This window comes from Entamoeba dispar, genomic scaffold (genome assembly GCF_000209125.1).
Source record: "Entamoeba dispar SAW760 scf_1105229459701 genomic scaffold, whole genome shotgun sequence".
Lineage (NCBI taxonomy): Eukaryota > Evosea > Mastigamoebida > Endamoebidae > Entamoeba > Entamoeba dispar.
In genome coordinates this window covers 221,070-229,393 of record NW_001853824.1, presented here as the reverse complement: position 1 = coordinate 229,393, position 8,324 = coordinate 221,070, and the positions used below count along the sequence as shown (strand labels likewise).

Here is an 8,324-nt window from a genome sequence, read left to right as displayed (position 1 = left end):
CTTCACAGGTTGTGCCTCCACTCATTGATATGTCATTCTTTAGTGCTGGTCTAAAACCTCAAAGATATCAAAATAATATTCAACAAAATGATATGATGTTTACTTCTACTCCTATTAACAGAGATGCTCAACAAACTCATAGTAACCCTTATATGCCTCAACAATTTTATCAACCTCATTCTCTTCAATACCAACAACAATACCAACAAAATAATTCCCAATTTGATGTATATAATTCTTTTAATCAACAACTAAACGTTTCTTCTCCTCAACAACAAATGATGACTCAATCTAATCAAATAGTCCCTCCTCAAACATTTGTTCAACCAATAGTTCCATCAAAACAAACAATAGCTAAACAATCAATTCAATTCCCACAACAACAAGAAAACAAACAAAGTGATTTTGAAATTCAAAGAAATATTCCAATTCCAGATAATGTTAAAATAAATGAATTTGAATTTGAAGAAATGACACTACCACTTTCAACAAGTCAGTACAATGAATTAAGTGAACAAGAAATACAACAGATTGAACAAGAAATGGAAAAAGAAAAAAAAGATAATGAATTACTTAAACAAGAGCTTCAACAAGAAGTTCTTCAATCAACACCTATAATGTCAAAAGAGAATTGTTTGAGTGAGTCATTTGAAAGTATTGAAAATAGTTATAATAATAAACCAAATCCAACAACACGAGCAGCACTAACATTGTTTGGAACAACTAAAGTTGTTGAAGAGAAATTAAATAGATGCCAAGAGTCAAAAAAGATTGAAACAAAAGAAAATCAAGGAATTACAAATACTCAAAAGAAAAAAACAAGATTTACTTTGACAGGACAACCAATATGTTCATATCCAGGATGTTCAAAAACAACATCTATTAATCCTGATGATTTTTGTTGTTGTTCTGTTTGTAAAATAGCATATTGTGAACAACATAAAAACAAATTAGAAATTATTATTCCAACATTTAAGAATTTAACAAGTAAAAAACAAATTATAAAACCATATGTTGTTTGTGAAAATTGTAAAATACAAGAAGATAATTCAAGTGGTAAACAAGAAATAGGAGTTATAATAAATAAATGGGATATATTTGAACAAAAAAGAAGAGTAATAATTAATTCAATGAAAGAAGATGAAGAACGTGTTAAGAAAGGATTAGAACATTTAATTGGTAGAATACAAAAAGGTAAATTATTTGGAAGAAAAGAAAATGGAAAAAATAATACTTGTCCTGTTTGTGATATATTAATGAATGGAGCAGATTATATGAATGTTACATGTGATATTTGTATGAGAAAATGTTGTGTAGGATGTAGTATTCATACAACAATTGCACCAACATTAATTATGGGAATTCAAGACCCAATGGCAGAGTATATTAAAGTTGTTATTTGTAAAAAATGTTATAATTGTACAAGAAGAAAAACTGAAGATACTCGTGTTGAATTGAAAAAAAGAGATCAAACATTAAATAATGCTCATCAAAAATTAATTGAATCTGAAGCAATGTTAAAATCACTTCTTAAACGTCTTGAAGATGTTGTTGATAATTTTAAAGGAACTGATGACATTAAATTATTTGAACAAAAAGAAATGTTTTATGTAGATGGTTTAAATGATGTTACTAGTACCTTAACACAATTAAAAAGTCAAAAAGATAATTTGGATAAAGATTTAAAAAGTGTTATGAATAATCTTGTTATCGCTTATTCTTCTTTAATTCAAAATAGTTCTATGAAACATGCAGTCATCTTTTCAAGATATACTACTAAAGTAAAACAATTAAATTTGAAATAATTTCATCATTTTTATTATTGTTTGTTGATTATTTTATTATAATTAAATAATTTTCTTATCATTGTTTTAAGTAATAATAAAATAATATTACTCTTATTTATTTTTGTGTTTAATATAAAATATCTAAAATATTATTGTTATTTTCTCAAATATTTATATTTTGAACAGTACTATTTTCATTAACCTCGTTCTTCTATAATTGATTCATTTGTTCATTATAAAAATTAGTGGTTGTGAATAAATATAATATATATACTAGGTATTATTAATAGTAAAATAAATTGAAAAATAAATCAATCCAATGAGAATATTTCAGTCTCTTAATTTGTTTTTTAAATTGAAAAACAAAATAATTGTAATATTAATGATTAAAAAAGATATTTTTAATTAGATAATAAAACACTTAAAGCCTTTTACAATTAATTGTACTAACAACTTTTTAAATAGTTAAAAGAAACTCTTTTTAGAAACTCTTCTGTTTTTAAATTTCAATAAGAATAAAGGAGTAAGTTATTTCCATTACCTAAAATAAAATTGATGAATTGTGATAAAAGAAAAAATTATGTGTTAATTAAAAACCAAGAACCTCCACTATATATGGATTTCCTTTTTTAAAAAGTGTTTGAGAACTATGTTGCATTTGAAATAAAAAGTGTTTATTAAGCTCTGTTCCTTTATTAATAATATCTTCTTTGTAAGATAAAGGATTTACGAGGTAATTGTATGAAGTGTTTTTTTTTGAATTCCTTTTTTTCCGGTTGATATTTTTGATTCAAAACAATAACCTTTCATTTCTATTACATTATCAAGAAAATTTATTGGTGAGACAATAAATTTGCTTTTTCTCCTGAGTGTAGTTTATCTTGAATCTCATTTGTTTGTCCATTTTATAGAAATCCGTATCTTGAGTTAATAATTTCGTTACAATTAATTTTTTTTTATCATTAATAAATATAATGTTTAACTGAATGAAAGAAATACATCTACAATGTTTTTTTTGAGTGTAAACAATGAACAATTCTCATACTTATTTAATAATCCTAGCATTATAGCTTCTTGTTGACTTTGGTAGTTTCTTGTTTTCTTAAAGGTATTAAGTTGATTGGCATATTTCTTATGAAATTGTTTATTCTCTTGAGTTAAACGAATCTTCAGTAGCAAGTAATTAATCCCCTTTTATTAAACTCTTTATTTTGGTATTTCCTAATATCTTTTTGAATAATAATTTATATCCATTTCTATTTTTACTGTAAAATCAATCAAATGTTATCTTGTCTTCTTAAGAAACTTATCATAATTTCATTTGTTCATTACTTTCCTTCACTAGAAACAAAAAAATTCACCAGTTTAAATGACCATCTATTTTATTTAGTTTCTTGTAAATCAAATATCATTGTTCCAGTGCTAACAAAAAAGAATCATTATTTACTATTTTCTAAAAATAAAATATTTTTATTTTTTTTTATTCAATTTTTTCTTGTTTTTATCAAAAATAAAAAGAGAATCAAACCAAAGGAAAAACGTTTTGTTAATTTATCCTTTTCAATCAGATCTTAATATCCTAATGAAATTACTCCTTTTGTTTTTGTCAATTTGTTATACACTTGCTGATGAATCAAATGAAGAAAGACACCAATTTTATTATTATTTATTGTATTATGTCGGTACTCTTTGTGTAATTGGAATTGTTCTTTGTGTCGTAGTAATTTTTACATGGTTCCGTATGCGAAAAAGTCCTTACCTTGGCAATTTAAACAACTTAATACCATCAAGATACAATTCTAATTATGTAATAGAAACACATTCAGGTGCATATTGTTGTGTATCTTCAGAATCAGTAAAACCAAAATCTGAAATAAAACTGAAACTACCTCATTAGTGTAATTGACAGTACGATAAACACTTTTCTTTTTTTTTTTAAATAAAAGTAAAAAAAAAATAAGAGAACTAGCAAATATGCTTAAAAAATTAAAATTTATTTTCCATGCAAAAAACAGCTAAAGAAGTTGACGACCATCTTAAAAAAATAATCAAAATATATCTTAAAGACAATAAACAAAAAGAATTAGTTGAAGAGGTATTTGAGTCAATTGCTGATTGTCCCTCTCATCCATTACTTGATGTAATAGAGTGTTCAATACAAGCACTTATGGCAAATATCTCTAGAATTGGTATTCTTAAGAAGTCTGAAAATAGTCAAATTGCTGCTCATATTAAAACCTTAGTTGTTCAAACTGCATCTGAGTTAAAAGAACAAATAGCAAATCACTTTCACATAAAAAAATCAGATGAACTAACTCCTTTCGTTGAGGGTATTCTCTTTGAATTATGTTTTGATTCTGTTAAAGATATTTTCATTAAAAAAGAAGAAAAGAATGATGAAAGATATGAACTTCAAATTATGAAATTAGGTTCTCAAGATTTAGGACAAGTTCTCCACTTAGAGCCACCAAAATATCCAAAGGACAGTCTTGACATTGTTTTTGACCGTTCATTAAAAACAATAAAAATGCTTGAAGAAGTTACAACACTACTTAAAGCTCGTGAGTTAATTGTTAAATTACATAAAACTATTATTGAAGATATGGCAAAATATAATAATGGTCAAACTCCTATCGATTTGTTTGTTATCATTATTTTATTGTTCAAAATAAACACAAGAATAATTATTTAGTGCGACAGATGATTTTATTAATGTAATCATATTTTTAATTCTTCGTTCTCATGTTAAAAATCCTTTTGGAATGACATCATTATTAGATGGGTTTATGACAAATAGTGATGACTGTTCTGAATTTGGGTTTTCCATGTTTAATCTCCAGATTGGTGTCAAAACTATCATTAATAAATTATAAATTTTTCTCTAGGTATTAAGTCTCTTTCTTTTTATCTATCTCTCAATAAACAATTAAAAGAAACGAAAAGACACTAACACTTATGTTAAAAATTATTCGATAAAAACTTATGAATATAAATATACAGTACCGTTGTGATATTTGTAGTAACACACAACTCAACGAAGATAAATGTCAATGTTGTGGTTCAGAGTCATTAAAGAAAGAAGAATATGTTAAGGAAAATTCCCAATCTTCTTTATCAAGTAATCTTGAGGTAGTGATTGTTGGGGGTGGAATTGCATCATTGTCAGTAATAAGATGTTTAATAGAAAAAGGGATACACTCTATAACTCTTATTTGTAAAGAAAAACATTTTCCATATTATAGAACAGCTATACCTAAAATATTATTAGATCCACCATTCTGTAACAATCCACAATTCTTCATCGAACAAAAAAAGTTCTACCAAAAGAATAAGATTAATATCCTTCTTGGTTTTACTGTAAAATTAATTGATTTGAAAAACAGTATAGTGATTGCTGAAAAAGATTTGGTAAGACAAGAAATACCGTTTTCTAAACTTGTCCTTGCTGTTGGTGGTGAGCCAAACAAACCACCTTTCATTCAACAATCATCTTCTAATGACATTATACCTATTCATTCAATTGCAGATATGGAAGCAATAAACTCATTATTTGAAACAAGAGTAATAAAACAAGTAGCTATCATTGGAGCAGGTCTTTCGGGAATTGAAATATCAAATGCTTTAAGAAGAAAGTCAGCAAAAGTTACAGTAACTCTAGTTGAAATAGCAGATAGAATATTACCACGCCAACTCTCAAAAACTGCATCAAAAGTGTTTATGGATGTATTACTTAAAAATGGAATTCAACTAAAACTAAACTCTCAAATCAAGGCTATTCTTTGTGAAGGAAATACCAAAATAATTGAATTCTCAAATGGAGAGAATATAACCTGTGACTTAATTTGTTATTCATGTGGTATTAAAAGTTCAGTTCAATTGGCACAATCAATTGGTTGTAAAATTAATCATGGCATCATTGTTAATGAATATATGCAGACAAATGTTTCGAATGTTTTTGCATGTGGTGATTGTTGTGAGTATAATGGCCGTTGTTATGGTAATTGGACAGATTCAATGAAACAAGGAATTGTTTGTGGCAAGGCAATAATAGGAGAATTCACCAAATATATACATACACCTATGCCATATTTTGTTTTTAGTTTCATTGGAGTTTATTCTGTGGGGATTATTGAAGGAGAATCTATATTGAAACAGAATGGTAATGAATTTATGGAGATTTTCCTCAAGGATGGTTGTATTATTGGAGGAAATTTATTAGGTAAAATCATTACTAAAGTACAAAGAGATCTTGTAACTTCGATTGAAAGAAAAACAGAAGGTGAAGAAGCACAGTTACTAATAGAAAAATGGAAAACATATTTTTAATTCAATAACATTTTTAGAATGATTTTGCAGACTGAAAAAGAAGAATCAAGAAAATAAAGATTTAGCGGGTGAACTATAAAAGTTAATGAATTCTTTAGCAACTCTTTCAGCAGATGCAGCAGCTCAATTTAAGAAATTTAAGATTAAAAGAAATCCAGAAAATTGTGCATTAATTCTTAAAATTAATAGAAGTAATAATTCAATTGATGTTGAAGAAGAACTTGATAACACTCCTCTTCTTGATCTCCAAGACTATCTCCCAACAACTGAACCACGATTCATCGTTTATAGCTACAAGTTTGAAACTCGTGATGGAAGAATTACATATCCATTAGTTTTAATTTATTCATCACCAACAGGAATAAATCCACAATTTTCAATGATTTATACCTCATGCCTTGCATCTCTCCAATCTAGTTTACCAGGTGTTCAAAGAAATTATACGGTTAAAGATGTTGAAGACCTTACTGATGAATGGATGATTGAAAACTTAAAAAAGGCTTAAAAAACCAACTTGGTTTGATTCTTCATTCGTTTTTCATTTTTTCATAATTTTGTCATTTTTTAAAAAAAAAAACCAATCCGGTTATTTTTGAGACAAGAACTTAAAAAGTTGAAAATCTTTATCAATGGTTATATATTCTGTTTTATTAAATATTGTCTCTGCAACTGATTTATATGCCGATATTACTGGTATACTAGAAGCTTATGTATCTTTTAAAACAAATAGAACAGAAAAGCAAACAACACGTCAATATGAAAAATCTTTAAATCCTTTTTGGTGTGAGGAATTTCCTGCTGTCATTGAGGATGGAGAAGAAATCATTTTTCATATTAAAAATGGCAAATCACTTAAGAAGTCAGTAGGAATTGCAAGTTATGTATTTTCTCCAATGAAAATTGGTGATATAAGAAGAGAAAAAATTCCAATTAAAGATGTTGGTACGTTAACTATTAAAATCACCTGTCAGAACATAGAACAACCACCCTATAACTAAAAAGTAATTAAATTTTTTTTTGCTTAATGATTCAGTTAGAACCTAATCAATTCATTTAATGAGTTATACTACTTGAATACAGAATTTATTTGAATATGTCAAAATTAAAAAAAATAAATAAAAAATCCTCAAGATAATTCTTAGTCTTAAAAGAAGAAAATATCTCAATAAATTATGTTATATTCATTATATTCATTATATTACATTATGGATACAATAATTTCTTTTATGTTTTATTATTCTTCTCTTATTTAATTGGAAAGATAATTGAATTTTAATTCAACATTATTAATTTTTTTTTCTGATATTTATTCAACTACATTAATCTTCTGCATTTACATTAACATTAATATCTATTTTTTTCAATGAAATTAGCTATTATTTATTAATCTGTGTGTGGTATTGCAAATAATCAGTTCAATGAAAAGAATATAAAGAAAACAAAAAAATTATTTTCAGAAAGAGAAAAACCGTTTGAGGTGAATGACCTTACAAGAAGAGTAAAATCGGGTTGTTTTCTCTGTAAGAAGAACATAGAAACAATATTAATTTATTTAAAAGAATAATAAAAAAGAGAAAAAACATGGAACCCCAATCAGGTCATTACATATTCAGATCACCAATGGCTAGTGACGATTCAGAAGACATTCTTTCATCATCTTCTCTTTCACAAGACCCTATTGATACTAAAGACCAAAATCAAGATTTTAATAATGTAGTTCCCGTTAAAGCTGAAATGTCTTTATACTTTGATCCTGCAGGTGAAAAAAATGGCGTAGAGTATATGACTTGTAAAGCCTGTCAAGAAGCTCATACCCGTGGTGAATTGTCTCGTGTAATGAAAATAAAAAATAAACAAGAAAATCTAAGAAAACACCTTAAGGGATGTAAATTCTTCTGTGCTGAACATGGACTTGAGGCAGTTGCAAAACCACAACGATCTAAAGCTACTTCATCATTAATGAGAACAGGAGATGAAACTGGGCAACCAGTTAAATTTCATAACCCACCTGAAGGATGTAAAATGATGCAAGTCAAATACTCACGAAGGATAGAAACATTTGATATAACACCTGGTACAACTGCAGCACAAATTGTAAAAGATCTTAAAATAGTTTTTGGTATTGAAGATGACTTAAAGTGTTTTTTAAGAAAAGAAAGTGTTTGTTTATTAACTTATTTTCTATAAAGTTATACTAATTTTTTAGGATAA

General features: G+C 26.7%; 7 protein-coding genes across 7 annotated transcripts in view, besides 11 other annotated features; 6 read left to right on the top strand and 1 right to left on the bottom strand.

The window, feature by feature from the left end:
- The window catches only part of EDI_093220 (uncharacterized protein), a gene marked incomplete at both ends in the record, with an annotated part of 2,115 nt that extends 310 nt beyond the window's left edge, over positions 1–1,805 (top strand). The window contains one exon of the mRNA XM_001733282.1: positions 1–1,805. This exon is cut by the window's left edge and continues 310 nt beyond it. Within this exon, the coding sequence (XP_001733334.1) occupies positions 1–1,805 (1,805 nt within the window).
- Positions 1,789–1,967: a sequence feature (AT_rich).
- Positions 1,968–2,041: 74 nt separating this feature from the next.
- Positions 2,042–2,099: a sequence feature (AT_rich).
- Positions 2,100–2,125: 26 nt separating this feature from the next.
- Positions 2,126–2,205: a sequence feature (AT_rich).
- Positions 2,206–2,730: 525 nt separating this feature from the next.
- Positions 2,731–2,763: a sequence feature (AT_rich).
- A 462-nt stretch (positions 2,764–3,225) lies between these two features.
- Positions 3,226–3,304: a sequence feature (AT_rich).
- A 409-nt stretch (positions 3,305–3,713) lies between these two features.
- Positions 3,714–3,747: a sequence feature (AT_rich).
- Positions 3,748–3,765: 18 nt separating this feature from the next.
- Positions 3,766–3,787: a sequence feature (AT_rich).
- Positions 3,788–3,789: 2 nt separating this feature from the next.
- On the top strand, positions 3,790–4,660 carry EDI_093210 (uncharacterized protein; the record flags this gene model as incomplete). Its single annotated transcript, XM_001736227.1, has 2 exons — positions 3,790–4,427; positions 4,480–4,660. The coding sequence occupies 2 exons, from the start codon at positions 3,790–3,792 to the stop codon at positions 4,658–4,660; spliced, it is 819 nt and encodes a 272-aa protein (XP_001736279.1).
- Positions 4,646–4,666: a sequence feature (AT_rich).
- Positions 4,667–4,769: 103 nt separating this feature from the next.
- On the top strand, positions 4,770–6,113 carry EDI_093200 (rubredoxin-NAD(+) reductase, putative; the record flags this gene model as incomplete). Its single annotated transcript, XM_001736226.1, has 1 exon — positions 4,770–6,113. The coding sequence occupies one exon, from the start codon at positions 4,770–4,772 to the stop codon at positions 6,111–6,113; it is 1,344 nt and encodes a 447-aa protein (XP_001736278.1).
- Positions 6,114–6,198: 85 nt separating this feature from the next.
- Positions 6,199–6,618, top strand: EDI_093190 (Glia maturation factor beta, putative; the record flags this gene model as incomplete). Its single annotated transcript, XM_001736225.1, has 1 exon — positions 6,199–6,618. The coding sequence occupies one exon, from the start codon at positions 6,199–6,201 to the stop codon at positions 6,616–6,618; it is 420 nt and encodes a 139-aa protein (XP_001736277.1).
- Positions 6,619–6,742: 124 nt separating this feature from the next.
- On the top strand, positions 6,743–7,111 carry EDI_093180 (uncharacterized protein; the record flags this gene model as incomplete). The annotated part of the gene is made up of 1 exon (XM_001736224.1): positions 6,743–7,111. One exon carries the CDS (start codon positions 6,743–6,745, stop codon positions 7,109–7,111), a length of 369 nt encoding a protein of 122 aa, XP_001736276.1.
- A 100-nt stretch (positions 7,112–7,211) lies between these two features.
- Positions 7,212–7,237: a sequence feature (AT_rich).
- A 42-nt stretch (positions 7,238–7,279) lies between these two features.
- Positions 7,280–7,351: a microsatellite.
- A 301-nt stretch (positions 7,352–7,652) lies between these two features.
- Positions 7,653–7,684: a sequence feature (AT_rich).
- Positions 7,685–7,694: 10 nt separating this feature from the next.
- Positions 7,695–8,300, top strand: EDI_093170 (uncharacterized protein; the record flags this gene model as incomplete). The annotated part of the gene is made up of 1 exon (XM_001736223.1): positions 7,695–8,300. One exon carries the CDS (start codon positions 7,695–7,697, stop codon positions 8,298–8,300), a length of 606 nt encoding a protein of 201 aa, XP_001736275.1.
- A 7-nt stretch (positions 8,301–8,307) lies between these two features.
- Positions 8,308–8,324, bottom strand: part of EDI_093160 (uncharacterized protein) — a gene marked incomplete at both ends in the record, with an annotated part of 4,227 nt that continues 4,210 nt past the window's right edge. The window contains one exon of the mRNA XM_001733281.1: positions 8,308–8,324. This exon is cut by the window's right edge and continues 4,210 nt beyond it. Coding sequence (XP_001733333.1) covers positions 8,308–8,324 — 17 coding nt within the window.